At 46.5% G+C, this 20022-nt stretch overlaps 1 protein-coding gene and 1 long non-coding RNA gene across 2 annotated transcripts in view; one reads left to right on the top strand and one right to left on the bottom strand.

Annotated features, from left to right (window-relative positions):
• Positions 1 to 882: 882 nt before the first annotated feature.
• LOC142827816 (uncharacterized) lies at positions 883 to 2097 on the bottom strand. Its single transcript, XR_012902571.2, has 2 exons — positions 1501 to 2097; positions 883 to 1206 (listed from the first exon to the last, which is right to left on the bottom strand). It is a non-coding gene; the product is annotated as an uncharacterized LOC142827816 (long non-coding RNA).
• A 53-nt stretch (positions 2098 to 2150) lies between these two features.
• TTK (TTK protein kinase) overlaps positions 2151 to 20022 on the top strand; it is a 73416-nt gene continuing 55544 nt past the window's right edge. Inside the window, exons 1-3 of the mRNA XM_075923778.2 lie at positions 2151 to 2293; positions 15309 to 15452; positions 15803 to 16028. Coding sequence (XP_075779893.2) covers positions 15311 to 15452; positions 15803 to 16028 — 368 coding nt within the window. The 5' untranslated portion in view covers positions 2151 to 2293; positions 15309 to 15310. The remainder of the gene's footprint in view (positions 2294 to 15308; positions 15453 to 15802; positions 16029 to 20022) is intronic.

The raw sequence follows: 20022 nt of genomic DNA, 5'->3' as shown, positions 1-20022 counted from the left end.
CTTTCTTCTCTTCCCTGCAGCGGGACCAACCTGGAGCGGGGGACCCTCCAGTCCGGCAGCAGCAGCAGCACCCCCAGCCGCCCAACCACGGAGGTGGCGTGTCCGACACCGGGACCAGCTCCTGCGGCCATGTGCAGGCCGTCGAGCGCATAGAGACTGCCATCCACAGGCGCACAGAGGCGGACCTGCAGTGGCGCCAGGAGGCCTGGGCCACCTTCCAGGAACACTGTGCACTGATGGCAAACTCCGTTACCAGCCTCTCCGCACACATAGTGCATGCCATCCATTATGGCATGGCCTTGCCCTATGCCCCTGCCATCCCTCCTCTAGCACTGCCCCCGCTCCCTCCTGCCCCTCCTGCAATGGCTCCTTCTCCTCCAGTCCCTGCTCCTCCTGCAATGGACCCTCCTCCTCCTAACCCTACCCCTCCTGCTGCCCACCTCCTCATTCAGCCTGCCCCCCCATGTCCAGGTCCTTCCCCGCAGGAGCAGTCGCAGGGGCCACCCCTCCCAGGAGTAGCTCCTCTCCCTCTCCCAGTTCAAGGTCCCCTCCCCCTCTTCCCCCTTTGTAATTAAAAACCTACAAGTTTTTTGGGTGAAACCCAACTGTGTTGTTGTGTATTGGGAGATAAGGGGAGGGGAGGGAGTTGTCCAGGGAAACCGAGGCGACCCTACTCCGCAGCCTGTGAGAACATGTCCATGAGGTCCTCCTGGATGCACACCCCATCATGGTGCACCTGCCCTGGCCCCCTCCTGCAATGGCCCTTGCTGCTCCTGCTGCCCACCTCCCTGTTCAGCCTGCCCCCCCATGTCCGGGGCCACCTCTCCCAGGAGTAGCTCCCTTCCCCCTCCCAGTTTAAGGTCTTCTCCCTGTTACGCAAGGTTACGTGAATAATTAATTTAGAATGCTGATCAACCTCATAAAATCATGAAGATGACAAATGCGGACTCCAAATTCCATATCTATCCATATGTCCAGAAAGCTGCCCCGGTGGTCCACGAGGGCCTGCAGAACAATGGAGCAGTACCCCTTTCTGTTCATGAAATGGGCCGCTCGATGCTCTGGGGCCCAGACGGGGATGTGGGTTGCATCCAGGGCTCCCCCGCAGCTGGGGAACCCGAGGGCAGCGAAGCCGACAACGGTAGCGTTCACGTCCTGCAGGTGGATCACTCTGGGGAGCAGGACATCGTTGATGGCATGGACGACCTGCAGAAGGGTGCAGAGAAACACAGGGGAACACATCACATAAGGCAGGGGTGGGTGTGTACTCCCTTGGCCCCCTCCCCGTGATTCTCTCTGTCCTCATGCACGCACACACACACACACGCACACATACACACACACACACACACACCACAGCCCCCTCGCCCTACATCCCGCCCCCCCCCCAGCAGTCCTGTGCAAGGGAGGAATGGCCCAAACCCCTGGGTGACCCAGCGTGGAGTCTTGGCTGCCCCAGGCATGGAGTGCAGCACCCTCCCCCCACCCCACGGGACTTACTTCCATCACGACAGCGCTGATGGTGGATCTGCCCACCCTGATCGGTAGCAGCCGTGTCCAAAAGTCAGAGGGCAACCCCCAAACCTGCTATGGCTGTCAGTCCCTGCAAGAGGGCCTAAACCATGGAGCAGGAGACAAACGGCTGTCCGGGGAGACCCCTTTAAGCATGTGTCTGAACGGAGCTCAAACCCCCGCCCCCTGAAAGGGCTGGTGCCCTTGTGCCCTCTGCAAAATGGTTCTGGGCTTTTGCGGAAAAGCGCACCACCAATCTGGCCGCGCTATTCCACAAGAGCGCATTGTTATAACACGAACACCGCACCCATCCGGCCGCGCTTTTCCAAAAATGCTTTTAACAGAAAACTTTTCCATTAAAAGCATTTCCAGAAACTCAGGCCAGTCTAGACACAGCCCCAGAGAGCTCCCCTGGAAAGAGGTGGCCCTGAAGCCTGCCGGTGCCAGGGCTCTGGCTGAGGCAGCAGGACATGGGGAGGGGCTCGGGCCCTGGAACCACAGAAGCAGACCAGCCTCCCCAGCGCTCGCCACTGGAGAGCGACCGTTCCCACTTTCCGCAGGGCCTTTTCTAGCCGCTCTCGCAGGGCGGGACAGAGGGAGGGCCTCAAAGCGTCTCTTGTCCAATGGGAACGAAGCTCTGGAGCCGAGCCCGCCAATCAGAGCCCGGCTTGTTGGGCGGTGACGATATTCAAACAAAAAGCGCGGCGCGACGCGTTCTCTGCCGTCCGGTCTGAATCTCTTGCCTCGGTGCAGCGGCCTCGCGGCATCCCGGCTGCCGGCGGTGAGTGCGGCTCCCCAGGGGTCCTGCTGCCCGCCGGGACAGCGCGGGGCGGGGGCAGTGACTGTCGGGCGAGTGTTTCTGAGGCAGAGGGGCCGGAGCGAGGCCTGTCCCCGCGGCCTGGCTGGCCCCGTCTTCGTTCCCGTCGCCAGCCGCTCGGAGGGGCTGCGAGTCTCCCGAGCTCCCCCCCGCCCCGCCTCCCCCCGCAGGAGCCTGGCGCCGCGCTTCGGCTCGCCCGGTGTCGCAAGAGCCAGGCGTGGCAGCCTCCTTGTGTTCTGCATAAGCACCCCCGGGGCGCGGACCTCGCCTTGCCACTGGGTGACTTGTAACGTACGCCCGTGATATCAGCCCTGCATCGGGCTTCCCAGGAAGCCTGTGATGTAAGCCAGGCCTTGGGCCTCCCCGGCCTGGATCTGTGCCGCCCATCCCACTGTACAGATCGCAGGCCTGCTCTGTTACTTGCCTTGTGTAGCTAGCGCGTGGGAACCCTAACCACGGTGCGTCATCTGTACCGAAGCAGAAGGCTCTTAACTGTAGTATATGATCTCTTGGCTACTCTGAGCCTAGACAGTTAAAGGCTGTATCTGTACTGGGTAATCCTTTAATGTTGTGCCCAGAAACACAGTTTTTTGATAGGAAAAAGAATATAATAGGGTAGTTTTTGATGTGTATGTAGTGCCTGTAACTCTTAGTGGGAGCTCATCATCAGAGACACAGACATCTGCATATGTGGCATACATTGGTAAATAGGTTGAGAACTTTAGAAAATAGTTGATGACAGCAACCAGAAATCCTATTGGCTTGGGACTGTCAAGCTCAAGGCAGGTGATTTACTATAATAAGGGCTGAAATATACTCCCACTATTAACAGTAGTTTCTGAAGGAAAGTGTATACAGGACAGTGTTATCCTTTCTTATAACTGGTATCTGCTACTACCCTTTGTTAATTCATCACCAAAACAATAACATCTGCTTGCATTATTGTAGTTTTTACTAATATCAGTTGATATCCCTGATCTACACCACAATGAGAGGGCTTTTCCCAGTAAGACTAAGTATATGCCCATGTTCTTTCCTCCTTCAAGGTAGTATGCCTTCCTGGGTTAACAAACTGCACCTGCCTAAAGTGATATGGTTTTAAAGATACCACATATCCACTCTTCACCCTCTCACCTTTCTCACTGTTAGGCTATGTCTACATTGCGCTTTCTTGAGCAAGAAGATATACAAATGAGGTGTGGCAAATATTTCCACTCATTTGCATACCTAATGAGCCACCTTTGCGTACCTAATGAGCTACTATTTTTGTGCCAGGGGCTTTTGTTCCAGCCCTTTCCTTCAGACCATGTCTAACTTTCCTAATGTCACAGTTGCAGTTAGGAAGGGCAGTTGAGTGAAGGTTTAAGTGGGTGGAGGCACATGGTAAGGTATTCTTTATGAAGGAACATCAATTCTGAAACTTGCTTTCCACCCTCGCCATCTGATTAATGCTAGGTTTTAGCCTTTAAGATTCTGAAAGGTCCATTTATTTTCCCATACTTTTAGGACAAGCGTGAGTTGCAAGCTATTAAGTAGCCAGATGGAGGAAGTTTTCCTTGTGTTCTGTTTTTTGGTAGTTGGGCTGATTTGATTTGACAAATTACTATATGGAAGTTTTATTTTTTAATTTTAATTAGCAATTAACTGTACTTAGACCTTGGAATAGGCGCATATTAAAACAAATCTTGAACAGGCAAGGGTGCTTGCAGTTCTTCTTGCTTGTTATTCATTAGTTAACAGTGTGCATGTTGTTCATTACTTCTAGAGCAGAGGTGGGTAATAAGCAGCCTGCAGGCTGAATGTGGTTCCCCAGATGCTTTATTGACTGGAGTGTCTGCAGGTATGGCCACTCACAACTCCCATTGCTGTGATTCCCGGCCAATGGGAGCTGCCGGAGTGGTGGCCCAGGGGCTAACCTGTGAGAACTGCATTTGGCCTGCAGGCTGCTTAATGCTTACTCCTTCTTGAAAATTTCTCCTTTCTTCTTGCCTTATTTTCTATGTTGTATGAGGTTGTTGATGTTCTATTAGTACTATATTTTTGTATTACTTGTAATAGTCAGAATCAAGATGCCATTATGCTAATTGCTGTACAAGAGCACAGTAGAATGGCCCTTCTGAAATACTCAAAATATAATTTGACACAGCATGTAACGGTGGCCGTAGAAAGGAGAGGAGAAATGAATGAACGTGTGTACCGCATCATGCAGACTGAATTGCAGTTCTAAAAAATTGTGGTTTTTAAAAGAGGTTATTAAAACCACTTTGTGTGTGTGTGTGTGTGTGTGTGTGTGTGTATTTACTTGAATTAGGCATGTAAACATTGGTTAAACCGTTCACTGCTTTTTAAATGTAGTAAGAGCCCGGCACTGGGAGCTAACTCCACAGCAGCTCTGCCTTTTAAATGTATTAAGAGCTGCCTGGCTCTTACTACATTTAAAAAGCAGAGAGGCAGTAGGGGACTGGGCGTGAGCCAGGACTCAGCTGTCCTGGCTTGCACTCAGTGCCCCGCTGAGCCTCTGCTTCCTTTGTTCCCCCCACTTGGGCAGAGACAGTGCTGGGGGAAACCGTTTTTTAAGCCTGCTCCCCACCCTTGCTGCCTCTGATAGAGGTAGCAAGGGCAGGGGAGAAGTGACTAGTTGAGTAGTGACTTGACTACCTAGACTACTAAGTCTAGGCTTATTGGGTAGTCGACTACTCAACTAGTCGTTTAAATCCCTTCTCCTGACAAGAGCCTGCCTCTGGCACCCCAGCCCTCTGTGGATCCCAACTCCCTGCTCTCCTTTTGAATCCCTACTAGGGATGTAAAATCCCAGTGTAATAGACAGGGGTGCTAACCAGCACCCAGTGACTAAGTGGTTAAACTCAGGTCGCTAGCAAAGGTGTTGGCCAGGAGGCCGGGAGAACCAGTCGAGAGAATGTGTTGAGATTTGAACTGGATATAGATGTCTTGCTTGCTTTCTTTGTGGGGGAGAGAGAAATCAGGAGTTGAGGCACATAATGATTTAAACCCAGGCAGGACTACTCGGTCTCCGAAGAATTTGGGGCATGGGAGTGGATTGAAGAAAGAGAAAATTGTAAGTAAAAAGAAAAGTGAATCTAGTCATGTTCAGGGATTTTTTTTTAAATTTTGTGGATTGGTTTGAACTGCTCTGTGAATCTGTGCCTCTCCTTCCCATTTACTACCTTGCATTGTGCCCAAAGACTTTTCTCTGTTTTAATTTGTTTTCCTTAGTTGCTCTGTAACATCTAGCAACCAAGTATGCTTTATCAAGTTATCTTTTATTTTGTAATAAAAATCATTTTTTTAGGTGATGATTTGATTCTTGTGTCCTGGAAGGTTTGTCTGTCTTTGTGTATCTGCATGCCTCAGACTGAGGGGTCAGTTACCAGACACTGCAGCTTGTTTTCCTCTTTTTTTTTCAAGCTCTTTTGGGGCAAAAGAACTTGGAGTATCCTAGGGGGTGGGTTCAAGTGTTCACCTCTGGTTTTAGGGATAAAAATCACTTGATGGCAGTAATGCCCAAAAATCTGCGTGTTGTGATTTTGGGTGGGAGTTTTTTTGGCAACCAGTGTCTGCAGAGGCAAGGTTTTTAAGCTCTCATGGGTCCTCATCTTCTGCACTCCCTGAAGACAGAGGCTTCTCTGGACACTGAAGCAGTGCAGAGTCCCTGCGGACAGAGGCTGCTCCAGGGCTCATAGGCCTGCCACAGACAAGGGCTGCACCTCTACCTGCATTTGGTGCCATCTTTCTATGGCTTCTGTGCTTTGTGCTCTGCCTCCTCCTTGTGCGGGAATGGATCTGTAGGTGTTGACAAAAATGTTGATAGGTCTCACTAGCACAGAACATCACGCGTGGCATTCATATGACATGAGATTTCATGTGGCTTTTGTGGAGGTGATGACCACAGTGGAACTCCGTTTTTAGGCTCTGGGAAAAAGTAGTGAGTGGTGATATCACATCATCATGCATGTGCGGGATGACAGGCATCTGCATCCACTTATGCAGAACTTTTGTATGAGGAAAGCTACTTTCATGGGATTATGTGCTGAGCTCACACCCATCCTGCAATGCAAGCACATGCAAATGAAAGCTGCTCTGCCTGTGGAAAAGCATATGGCTGATGAACCAGAGGTTCGAAAGATTGTCTAGGGGTGGCTTTTTGTGGCAAGGGACTGGGCCGCGAAGGAGGAAAGCCCGAGACTTAAATGTACTTAACCAATTACAAACTTTATTGACTACAATCTGATTATATTAAATTACTATCTCTGATTTGTTTAAGACAACGTAGCATGCAAATAAAACATACATTAGAGAAAGTTAATACAACAATAATATAAACTCCTCCTATAGCCAGTCCCTCTATGGTTACCTTGGAACAGCCGGTAGAGTTAGTTATTAGTTTGCCTAGTCACTTAACAACCCCTCAATTCAACTCCTAGTTCTTATTAGACGTAGGTGTGGTACCATTATACAGTATGGTTAATGCAATACAACTAACTATTGCAAAGCTGACAAATAATGTATTAAGCAATACTTACAAGCCCAGTAACAATTATGATGCACAGACACAAAACAACACGAAGCATGCTCCGGATTCGTACACCCTTTCGTGATTCGGTGGGTGGGAGGCGGCCTTGGGTGATCAACCCCTCAGCCAGGCTGGACGATACGTGCCTTCTATTTTTTGATACAGAACCTCCCCGCGCTTAGGGCTCAGGGTGCTTTATACTATAATTTTGACATCCAGTACCATTTTAGGGTTCCTTCCTTGTGACATGACATCTATCTCAAGGCATTGTGGTCAGTGCCTGATGCAGACATGACTGGCACACGTGAAAGCTAGCTATGTTTTTGCTTCCCTGCTCCAGGTTCTTGTTAACAAATGTATATGACAGCTCATTTCTTTTATTTCTATCTTGTCCTTTTTTTTTCTTTTCTTTTTTTGTGCTCGTTAACTTAGTGTATGGGACAGCTTGTGTCCCTGCTCTTATCTTTTTGGCCCAGGTGCTTGCCAAGTTAAGTTCTGTTTACTGAGAACAGTGCTGAGCACCCAAGGGACTTCAAGATCTGTCTCTGGATCGGCCTCAGCGGCCTGTGTTTTTCTTGTGAGGGGCTTTTGTGTGGCAGTATGGGCAATATTGAACATAAGAACATAAGAACGGCCGTACTGGGTCAGACCAAAGGTCCATCTAGCCCAGTATCCTGTCTACCGACAGTGGCCAGCACCAGGTGCCCCAGAGAGGGTGGACCGAAGACAACGATCAAGCGATTTGTCTCCTGCCATCCCTCTCCAGCCTCTGACAGACAGAGGCCAAGGACACCATTTTATCCCCTGGCTAATAGCCTTTTATGGACCTAACCTCCATGAAATTATCTAGCTTCTCTTTAAACTCTATTATAGTCCTAGCCTTCACAGCCTCCTCTGGCAAGGAGTTCCACAGGTTGACTACACGCGGTGTGAAGAAGAACTTTCGCTTATTAGTTTTAAACCTGCTCCCCATTAATTTCATTTGGTGTCCTCTAGTTCTTCTATTTAGGGAACTAATAAATAACTTTTCTTTATCGGCCCTCTCCACACCACTCATGATTTTATAGACCTCTATCATATCCCCCCTCAGTCTCCTCTTTTCTAAACTGAAAAGTCCCAGTCGCTTTAACCTCTCCTCATAGGGGACCCGTTCCAAACCCCTAATCATTTTAGTTGCCCTTTTCTGAACCCTTTCCAAGGCCAAAATATCTTTTTTGAGGTGAGGAGACCACATCTGTACACGATATTCAAGATGTGGGCGTACCATAGTTTTATACAGGGGCAGTAAGATATTCTGGGTCTTATTTTCTATCCCTTTCCTAATAATTCCTAGCATCCTATTTGCCTTTTTGACCGCCGCTGCACACTGTGTGGAAGTTTTCAGAGAACTGTCCATGATAACTCCAAGATCTCTTTCCTGATTTGTCGTAGCCAAATTAGCCCCCATCATACCGTACGTATAGTTGGGGTTATTTTCCCGATGTGCATTATTTTACACTTATCCACATTAAATTTCATTTGCCATTTTGTTGCCCAATCACTCAGTTTGGTGAGATCTTTTTGGAGTCCCTCACAGTCTGCTTCTGTCTTGACTATCCTAAACAGTTTGGTATCATCCGCAAACTTTACTACATCACTGCTTACCCCTTTCTCCAGATCATTTATGAATAAGTTGAAAAGGATCGGTCCCAGGACTGACCCTTGGGGTACACCACTAGTTACCCCTCTCCAATCTGAAAATTTACCATTTATTCCTACCCTTTGTTTCCTGTCTTTTAACCAGTTCTCAATCCAAGAAAGGACCTTCCCTCTTATCCCATGGCCATGTAATTTACACAAGAGCCTTTGGTGACGGACCTTGTCAAAGGCTTTCTGAAAATCTAAGTATACTATATCTACTGGATCCCCCTTGTCTGCATGTTTGTTAACCCCTTCAAAGAACTCTAACAGATTAGTAAGACAGGATTTCCCTTTACAGAAACCATGTTGACTTTTGTCCAACAAATTATGTTCTTCTACATGCTTCACAATTTTATTCTTTACTATTGTTTCGACTAATTTGCCTGGTACTGAAGTTAGACTTACCGGTCTGTAATTGCCAGGATCGCCGCTACAGCCCTTTTTAAATATTGGTGTCACGTTGGCTAACTTCCAGTCATTAGGTACGGAAGCCGATTTAAAGGATAGGTTACAAACCACAGATAATAGCTCAGCAATTTCCCATTTGAGTTCTTTTAGAACCCTTGGATGAATGCCATCCGGTCCCGGAGATTTGTTAACATTAAGTTTTTCTATTTGTTCCAAAACCTCCTCTAATGACACTTCAATCCGGGACAGTTCCTCAGATTCATCACCCACAAAGGACGGTGCAGATTCAGGAATCTCCCCAACGTCCTCAGCCGTGAAGACTGAAGCAAAGAAATCATTTAGTTTCTCTGCAATGGCTTTATCGTCCTTGATTGCTCCTTTTATAGCTCGATCATCTAGGGGATCCACAGGTTTTTTAGCAGGCTTCCTGCTTCTAATGTACTTAAAAAATATTATTTCTTTTTGAGTTTTTGGCTAGCTGTTCCTCAAAATCTTTTTTTGCTTTTCTTATTACATTTTTACACTTCATTTGACAGTGTTTATGTTCTTTTCTATTTATCTCACTAGGATTGGACTTCCACTTCTTAAAAGATACCTTTTTGTCCCTCACTGCTTTTTTTACATGGTGGTTAAGCCACGGTGACTCTTTTTTAGGTCTCTTGCTATGTTTTTTAATTTGGGGTATACATTTAAGTTGGGCCTCTATTATGGTGTCTTTAAAAAGTTTCCGTACAGCTTTCAGGGATTTGGCTCTAGTCACTGTGCCTTTTAATGTCTGTTTAACTAACCTCCTCATTTTTGTGTAATTCCCCTTTTTGAAATTAATGCCAGGGTGCTGGACTGCTTAGGTGTTCTTCCCACCACAGGAATATGCGCAAGGCCGTGGTCAAAAGGACCCGCTACATGACAATGGCAATCACACTCTGGAAGCTGGTTACTCCAGACAGCTTTTGCTTGGTCACCAGTAATTTCAGAATGTGAAAGTCAACCATTGGACTCATGGTGATGGAAGTGTGCAGTAAGGGTGTAAGAGTTTAAGTTTATCAGTTAAACTCTGGATCACTCCTAGGAGCCTGCAGGGCTTGCAGTACTGGGGGCTTGTGAACCTGGAGCTTGTGGATCCAGCAGTCTCTCAGGAGCCTGCAGGCATGGTGGGGCCAGCATCTCATGGGACTAGCCTTGTAACTGAATGAATTTCAATTAGTTACATTGTTAATGTTTTTTAAAAATGTTACAGCCTTAGTGTGCAGTTCTGTGACTCTGGGAAACATGCGTGAAATTGTAGATGACTTTGCATGGACGAGCGTCCAAACTGTGGTGGCGTGATAAGTGGCATAGACATTCCATTTCTGGCACCAGACCACCTTGCCCCTAACTACAAAGGGTATTTCTCCATGGTTCTGCATGTGCTTATGGATTACTGTGAGCATTTCACAGACATCTGGCCTGGAAAGATGCATGACACCAGAACTTTGGCCTGTTCAGGAAGCTGTAAATGGGAACTTTCTTTCTAGACCCGAAGATCACGGTGGGGGAAGTGGAAATGTGATCGTTGGAGATCTTTCCTACCTCTTAATGCCTTGGCTCATGAAATTATATGCAGGGAACTTTGACAGCAGCAATAACAGTCTGAGCAGGTGCATAATGACTGTGCTTTTGGCCATTTGAAGGCTTTCTGGCAATATGTGTACAGGAAGCTGGACTTGGCTGATGAGAATATCCCTATGATCATTGTTGTGCTGTACCCTCCATAATATTTGTGAAAGGAAGAGTGAAAGCTTTACTCGGGACTGGTCTGCTGAGGCTCAGTGCCTGGAAGTTAAGTTTGAATAGCCTGAGACCACAGTTATAAAAGGAGCCTGGTGCAGGGCTGTAAGGGTCACGTATGTCTTGAAGCAGCAATCTCATGCTGAAAGTCAGTAAAACTGGTTGCGGTGTTTGGGAGTGCAGTGGCTGCATTGCTCGGGAGTTGCTCTCACATGTGTTGGACTTAGTGCTAAACTGACCTTAGCTTTTCTGGGGTATGCTTTCTTACTTACTTTCGTCTCTCTATTAAAAAAAAAAAATTCCTGAGGGATAACAGTGTTGTCATCCCTGAAGTAACCTCCACCTGCTTCTGGGTCTTGCCCCCAGCCTGCCTTGCTCTGTGCAGCCTGACCACAGTGTTTGGGGGCCACACTGCACGTCTCTCCCTGAGTGAGCAACTCCGGTGTGTGCCGGTGACCTGGGTCAGCGCACAGTCCCAGGAGTTCCGTCTCTGCACGCCCCCTGGAGCAGCGTCCATCTGCCTGTGGGGCCTGTCCCAAGCCTGCCGAGCCCACATGCTTGCCGTGCAGCTTGATTCTGTGCGACCTAGGCTCAGGCATGCTCTCCTGGGCCTGCTGTGAGTGGGGTAGGTCTTGCAAGGCTGCCTCAATCCCATGCAGAAAGGCTGGGCTGGGGGCAGGCTGTGGCTGCTGCTGCGGTGGCCAGACTGTTGCCCAGCCTGGTGGTGCTCCTGGGAGGACGAGTACACAGCTCAACAAATTCATGGAAGGAACCAGGGGGTGTGTAGAGAGAGAGGAAGGGAGATGTATGTGTATGTGGGGATGGGTGGTGCAGTTAAGGGGGAATGGTAGGGATATAGGAATGGAGGCAGGGGGAATGGGGAATGTGGTGGTGGGGAGTGGGTAGGGAAGGATGAGGGTGTAGTAATGGAAGAAGGTGGTTGGGGGTATGGGTAGGCAGTATGGGGTGGGGCTGGGGAAGGGTTAGGGAGGAATGGAGTTAGTTGTAGGAATGGGTAGAGATGGAAGGAGAGGGATAGGCAATGTGGGGTGGGGAAGGATTAGGGAGGATGGTGAGTGCAGGAATGGAGACAGGAGGGGTCAAATTGAAGTATGGGATAGGAGGGAGAGCTGGGTTGCTCTGGCTGGTGGCCGGGGCGAGGGACTGCCATGCCTCGGCCCAGCCCTCCCTGGTGGCTGGGAGGAGATCTTGGGCTACCTATCCTTAGAAACTGGGAGATTGGCAAGTGTAGCCAGCAGGAAACACATGAATTTCATTTATCAAACACAAACAAATAAATGTAGGACACCTATGAAGAATGATACTAAAACATTTGCACTGTGAGAGACAGGGAGGGGAAGCATGGCTGGAGAATGTCACAGGTGTGTGTATATATGTCAAAGATTTGTATGGAACCTTGCCATCTGATGAGCTGCAGAAGGGGGTCTGTAGTACATCAGGGCTAAGCTGCGTGCAGATTGGCATTGAGTGTATCAGCAACCTATGGGAGTCTGCAAGGGTGGAGGTTGGGCAGGCAGGCATGGAGTGTGGTGTGTGGTTCCCAGGTTCAGAGAGATACCCAAATTGAGTTGGCAGAGACAGGGGGGTGTATTGGAGAAAGTTTAGGAACACCAGCTGAAGAAGGGGCTGGTTGCACAGCTGCTCTGTTTGCAGGGCCTAGCAGGCTTCCAACATGTTTGCTTGCTGCTCTGTAATGCTTAGGAGTCACTGCATGCTCTCTTTTCACTCCCTCCTGTCACTGTCCTTCCACTCCTTCAATTCCTCGTGTTTGGCATCAGTACGACTCAGAATGTCTTGCAAAAACTCCTCTCTAGTCTTTCTTGGGTGCTGTGCTGGAGTTAAAGCTTCCTGAGACTGGCATTCCAAGGCCAGCTCTATCAAGGATAAAATTGCAAGATGTTGTGTTGCGGAAGGCCCATTGTTAAGATTAAAAAACAGCATTGCCCCAACCAACCCCTTCGAAAGACTTGCACTCTCCACGTTAGCGATGTAAGTGACTAGTTGACTATCTGATAAGAAAAAGCTTATTGGATAGTCAACTAGTCCCTTGATTAGTTGCTTCCCCCCGCTTGCTGCCTAGTAAGGGCAGGGAGCAGGAGCTGGAGCTAGGGGGAGCTGGCTTAAAGGGCGGTAATGGAATCAGCTGACTCCTGCTCATGCACAGTCCCAGACGCTTCGCCTCTGCTTTTTAAATTTATTAAGAGTCTGCTCCTAGACTTTACCTAGAGGCCTGTCTGACCTTGAGGACTCCTCTTCCTCCCATGTATCAAGAGCTTGATGAGGCTGGGCTCCAGATTTCTAGGGGGCTTGATCCAGTGTTGTGGTCAATTAATACAGAGGGTAGGTGTCCCCCCGGATGCTTCCTTGAACATTTTATTTATATATATATATATATATATATATATATATATAATGTGATCATTACGTACAATTCAAATCAAATGCAAATTATTAAACCACTACTAATGTAATGAAGGATGCTTCTCCCCAGCATTGTCCCTCATGTCAGGGACCTCCAAGTTCCCCCTGCAAGGCCTCTTGGCAGGTGGCATCTCCCTGCCCAGGATCCCCCTCGTTTTTCTCAGCTGCTTTCCACACTTGGCACTGGACTCCAGCTCCAGCTCCACTCTAAGCCCTGCTACTGTTCTGCCTCTGCTTAACTTTGCTCTCTGGGCTGCTTCTCTCTGGTCTTGGCTGCAGTGTTTCTGGTTCCAGCTTACCTTGAGCTCCTGTTTTCCCCTTAGCTCATCCCTGCTCTGGGTCAGGCAGCTCCAGTTCATGTGGATGACGGAACCCTGGTACAGGTTAGATATCCTTGGTCCGGCAGCTTTCGGACCTGACCGGTTCCAAATGAGGGAGTTTGCCAGATTAGGGAAGGTCAATTCTGTCGTTCAGCTGATGGATTCTGGGTCTCCCAGGATCCACCAACAGACTTAGCAGAGTTCCCCTCCTGGCTGCAGAGCTCCTCTGCTGCTAAGCTCTTGGCTCTGGTCCAGCACCGGGGCTGCTGGAGCTTCTACTGCCTCAGAGCTGCCATCGCCCCAGGACCACTGTGTTCTTGCTGGACCAGCGAGGTTTAACCTGTACTGAGAAATGGCCAGCCAATACCTCCACTAAGTTCCAGTCAGGGGCCAACAGTCTCCTTACATTTGCAACATATCAAAAATGACTGTTTTAAACTTATTTGGCAGGGCGCATGCTTTTTTTACATTTATCTTAAGCCATAGTTAAAACTCTGTACATTTTCTAAATTTAGAAGAAGTCACAAGACTATTTTCCAAGAGACCAGGAAGAAAATTAACAATCCGAATGTAATTTTGGAAGCTCTGCCAGGAATATTCTAAAGTTAGAAAAACTATTGTCTACCTGCAGAACATTTTTGTACTGCTAGTCAAATGAGTACATGTGAGGATGGATTGCCTCTTTCCTGCACCTTGTAGTAGTCTTGTAAAACATCGTAAAAGCATGGTAAAGCCAGGACTCATCAGAACCTTTGCAGTCAAATACTTTGAACTGTGTGTGTATGTGTGTGTGGCTTTTAAAAAAAATTTGTATATGTGTTTATTTCACCTAAGCTCCTTATCTCTTTTTTTATTAGCATTTTCAGGTAGCATTCAAAGGAAATATACTATTGAGTCAAATCCACCAAAGAATAAATTGTCCTGGAAATGTCAAACTGCTGTTATTGAGCAGCGTTGCCCACCCTGCATTGAAAATATGTTCTTAAGTACTTGTTAGGGGGCAAAGCCCCCTGCTCACTGAACTTGCCAACCTTCCTGTTGCGGGGGCGTAGGAACCCCGGTTCTCCCCCTCCCCAGCCACCGGGGAGGGATGGGCTGTGGCCACGCCAGCCCAGCGCCCCTTCTTCCTCTTCCTGCCACAACAGCCTGGTTCCCCTCCTCATCCCCTCTGCCAGCCAGGGCCCTCCAATCCGCAGTCTAACTGTAACTCCAGCAGCCAGGCAGCAGCGCGCAGCAGGCCCAGCTCCCGGGATTCTCCCCTCCTCCACGCCGCGAAGAGCTGGGCTTTCCTGCTGGGAGAGTCCCGCTGCTGAGGGACCGGGCCTGAGCCACACTGAGCCCTAGGCCTGGCTTTCCCTCTGGCTGCTGGGAAGGGGAAGGCAGGGCTGGGGGTGTAAACAGCCCCAGCCCTCCATATGGGCTCTGGGAAGGACTAGGCTGGGGGTGGGCGGGGCATGTTCCTGTAGGGTACAGAATGTCATGATGACATCACTCTGTCGTCCCACAGAAAAAACTTTTTATAGGTATAGTAAGATTTGTGTATATGTAGAGGAAAAAGTAATGCTGAATTACTAGGTTATAGATATTATTAACAAACAAGTAAAAATAATTAGGTTCAAGGGTATAATTAAAATTGCATTCATTACAGAAGTTCTTAAATTTTGCTCAAATAGGTATCTCAAACAGATATGGAATGGTCTTAATCTTCAAAACATACAAAAGGAAACTTCTCAAGCTTTTCTAATGGCTATCTGCTACATAAGCTTACACTTGAACCTGGACTGCAACAGAACTGTGCAATAGTTATCCTGTCTTTTATCTCTGTATCTAGAAATGGAGGAGGAGGATTTAAGTGAAAGAGGACTGACAATTGCTTCAATCATGAATCGAGTCAGAGACCTGAAAAATAAATATAAAAATGAAGACAATGTTACTGATGAGCTTAATTCTACTAAAATCTCAGCTGATACAACAGGTATGTTTTTATGTTAATCTGTATTTTCCCGCTTTCTTCAATAGATGCAAAAGCCAGTTAGCCTGAGAAATATTAAACAAAGTTATTCATTTCAGTATTTTATTTTTGCAATCTTTTTAAAACTCACGAGATGTCCAAAACAAGTAAAAAAATTTCAGCTCCTTTTGATAATGCTGATTGAGAGCCTTTCCTTCAGTATCTGCATTTGTTTGTAGACTTCTCATATTTAGAAATTTCTTTGACTTTTGGGTGTGTGTGTGTGGGTGTGTGTGTGTGTGTGTGTGTGTGTGTGTACGAACTTTATAACCATAAATCTAAGAAGGTATTTAGTTGTTGTTGCTCTTTTTTAGATAACTCTGGCACTGTTAATCAAATTATGATGACTGCAAATAATCCAGAAGACTGGCTGAGTTTCTTGCTTAAATTGGAAAAAAAGGGTACATCTCCAACCGATATTAGTCTGTTGAATAGATTGATTGGCCGTTACAGTCAAGCAGTTGCTGCACTACCTGCAGAAAAACACAGCCAAAATGAGAATTATGCCCGGATCCTAGTGAGATTCGCTGAGTTGAAAGCGTAAGTATTATCTACTGTATATTTTAGAGAATTTGTCTATTTGATCAAGAACTCTTCCTAAATGGTAAGAGCGAGGACCACCAAATTTGGTATACAGCTTCCTCTTAACGTAACTTAAAGCGACATAAGGGCTTGGTTGTGCCTAGAATGAGATTGCTTCTTATAAAATCAAACCCAGAAGATGGAATCACCAAATCAAGTTCAGATCTCAAAATTGGCATAAATAAGTGAATGCTGAAAGAGAGTAAACCAAGATGAGCTAGAAAAATAGGATTAACCTGGAATAGGATTTATTCTCAATAAAACTTACAGAAAAGAGAAAACAGAGAAATTTGCAATGGGGATTTGTTTTGGCACAGCTAAATAGATATAAATAAGATTTTATAGGACTAAAGAAAAATAAACTTGAGTTTCCATTTTAAACAAATTACTAACATTAACTTAATTAAAATAAACTTTTTTCCCCCAAAATATAATCATTTCAATAAAGCATGTACATTTTTCCTTTTATTTCCTTCCCCAAAATTAGTTAAGGACTCTTGCAATTTCAGATAAATCTGCTAGTTTCCTATTTAAAAACTCCAAAACAGGATTTATGAATTTTTTAATAGCAACATAGACATAGAGCAAAAGTCTGTCTTGCTTTTAGGGCAGTGAAATCCTCACATTACCTTCTACATACAAGTTAAGTAGCATGAATGTTATCTAGGACCATTAGTCACTTGTCTTGCACAAGCAGTAAACTATCTCATGTAAGCCCATTTACAGTGAAGTGGGATGGATTGATTTTTAAATCAAAGCAATTGATCTAAATCACTTTTAAATCTCCAAGAAAAAAATGTTGATTTTATATCAAGTTTCCAACTGGCACTTCACTTATTTCTTAAATAATGGTGGAAATCGGATCACTAAAACATTAACTTACAATTTAGTACATCATTTTTTAATATCTGAAGGGTATTCTTTGTGTAATTTTTGTAGATAACTTGATTTTCATTAATTCAGGAAATATTACATAATGCTCGTTACCTTTGTCAGGTTGCAGATGCAGCAGTAGTACATTAGGAATGGTAAGAACTAAATCACACGCACGAATACAATAGCACACATTTTATTGAACTAAATCTTAAATGTTATATAAATTTTTGCTGCAGTTGCAAACGTAAGTCTCCTGAGTTGCTTGTTGAAGGCCTTAAACACTTTTAAAAACATTTTCAAGCTTTATTAACTCTGAGAGACCCTCAGAATATTAAATATACGGTGCCCTTAAAACGTCTACAACTAGCTCTCATTTTCTCCACTCCCACTGTCATTTTGATTCATAGACTGAAATAGAAATACAAGTTTTCAACTCCCAATTATTTCTTAAATTTGTGTGAATAATACGAAATGATGAAACTGTTCTCTCTGTGCCTGCAGAGGAAGCTTCTGTTGTGAAAAGTTGGCTTAGCAACTGAAAGAATTCTGTTTCAAGGTGCCTGGCTAATGATTCCCAGCAATTCATGGGAGTGTCTTTATTCAAAACATCATCAGTAAACATGTACTCATTATATGGTTTCACTCCAGCCCTGAAATTTATTATGCCTACTATAACTAAGGAGTGATTTTTGAGATGACCATACCATGCCATGGCAGCAGCAGCATCTTCAGAAGTTAGGCATCTACCTTTATATCTGGGGCTAAAGATGTTCATAAGACAATGAATTGTAGATAATGATTGATCTATTCACTTCTTTATTGCCTGTAATTTAACTTTCTGATGAGGTATTTCTTTTGCCAATGTCTTGAAGTGCCTTCCATATTTTGACAGCATCAACAATGCTGCAGTAATTTCTCTGAAGTTTAAGGCTGCGGCTAATAGGTTTTAGTATACTGAGCATTCCTCTGCATTCCTCTTTAGTCCAGTGTTGGATACTTTAGATGAGATACTTGAATCTATTTAATCATGGTTTTCTTAATAAAGTTTGAGGATAGGCTAATTCTTAATAAATAGAAGACAGTCAACCACAGAATTCCATTAAATATTTTGAGGGGGAATTGGTTTGGATCCTCCTCCTCTCCTCAGTGACTCTGAAGCAAAACTGGTGTTTCGGAAGTATTTTGTGACTTCAAGAAAAAACATACATACATCTTTGGTTAGAACCGTGGTCACCAACTGGTCGATTGCGAGGGCTTGACCAGTCGATTGTGAGATGTTCGGGGGGGGCCCCCCCTCCGATTCCCCCCACCCCCAAGAAGCCCCACTACCCACCTCCAGCGATAATGGAGGGTGCCAGTTTCCTGCGGAGTGGACGGAAGTCCGGAAGCTGCGTGCCACTTCTGGGGGTTCCGGAAGTGCCCTGGCTGCTCCCCTCCCCCAGGCCTGTGGTGTGGTGTGCTGGGAACTTGCAGGGAGTCCCCAGAGGAAGCGCGTGCTGGGGCTTTAACCCCCTCTGTGGGAGGCGGGGTGAGTCGTCCCGGGAGGAGGCACGCGCCGGGGCTTTCCCTCCTCTGCAGGGAGCGGGGAGGCGTTCCTGGAGGAGGCTCACGCCAGGGCTTTAACCTCCTCTGTGGGGGAGGGGGAGAGGAGCAGTGAGTCGTTCCCGGAGGAGTCCTGGCAGGAGGCGGGGGTGGGGGGGGACTCCCAGCAACATCCTGTACCCTGATGCAGAACCTTGTCTCCCCCTCCCCCCCCCCACCCGCCTCCCGGCACCCTATCTCCTCTCCACTGCTCCCTGGCACCCTCTCCCTTCTCTCCCACTGGCAGCCTGTCCCCTGTCCCAGCACCCACTAGCACCCTTCCCAATACCATGTCCCCTGCTCCCGCCAGCACAGTTGGGACTGGAATAGCCAGCATGGGTTTGTGAAGAACAAGTCATGCCAAACTAATCTGATAGCTTTCTTTGATAGGATAACGAGCCTTGTGGATAAGGGAGAAGCGGTGGATGTCATATACCTAGACTTTAGTAAGGCATTTGATACGGTCTCGCATGATATTCTTATTGATAAACTAGGCAAATATAACTTAGATAGGGCCACGATAAGGTGGGTGCATAATTGGCTGGATAACCGTAGTCAGAGAGTTGTTGTTAATGGTTCTAAATCCTGCTGGAAAGGGATAACAAGTGGAGTTCCTCAAGGGTCTGTTTTGGGACCCGTACTGTTCAATATCTTCATCAATGATGTAGATATTGGGATAGAGAGTACGCTTATTAAGTTTGCAGATGATACCAAACTGGGTGGGGTTGCAACTTCTTTGGAGGATAGGGACATAATTCAAAATGACCTTAGCAAGTTAGAGAAATGGTCAGAGGTAAACAGGATGAGGTTTAATAAAGAGAAATGCAAAGTGCTCCACTTAGGAAGGAACAATCAGTTCCATACATACAAGATGGGAAGCGACTGTCTAGGAAGGAGCATGGCGGAAAGGGATCTAGGGGTCATAGTGGACCACAAGTTGAATATGAGCCAACAGTGTGATGCTGTTGCAAAAAAAGCAAATATGATTCTAGGTTGTATCAACAGGTGTGTTGTAAGCAAAACTCGTGAAGTCATTCTGCCGCTCTACTCTGCACTAGTTAGGCCTCAGCTGGAGTACTGTGTCCAGTTCTGGGCGCCACATTTCAAGAAAGATGTGGAGAAATTGGAAAGGGTACAGAGAAGAGCGACAAGAATGATTAAAGGTTTAGAGAACATGACCTATGAAGCCAGGCTTCATGAACTGGGCTTGTTTAGTTTGGAAAAAAGACGATTAAGGGGGGACATGATAGCGGTTTTCAAATATCTAAAAGGGTGTCACAAGGAGGAAGGAGAAAATTTGTTCCTCTTAGTTTCTGAGGACAGGACAAGGAGTAATGGGCTTAAAGTGCAGCAGGGGAGGTTTAGATTGGACATTAGGAAAAAATTCCTGTCAGGGTGGTCAAATATTGGAATAAATTGCCAAGGGAGGTGGTGGAATCTCCCTCTCTGGAGATATTTAAGAACAGGTTAGATAGACATCTGTCAGGGATGGTGT

Source organism: Pelodiscus sinensis, chromosome 3, assembly GCF_052426305.1.
Source record: "Pelodiscus sinensis isolate ZL-2025 chromosome 3, ASM5242630v1, whole genome shotgun sequence".
Taxonomy (NCBI): domain Eukaryota; kingdom Metazoa; phylum Chordata; order Testudines; family Trionychidae; genus Pelodiscus; species Pelodiscus sinensis.
This window is presented reverse-complemented; position numbering and strand designations above follow the sequence as displayed.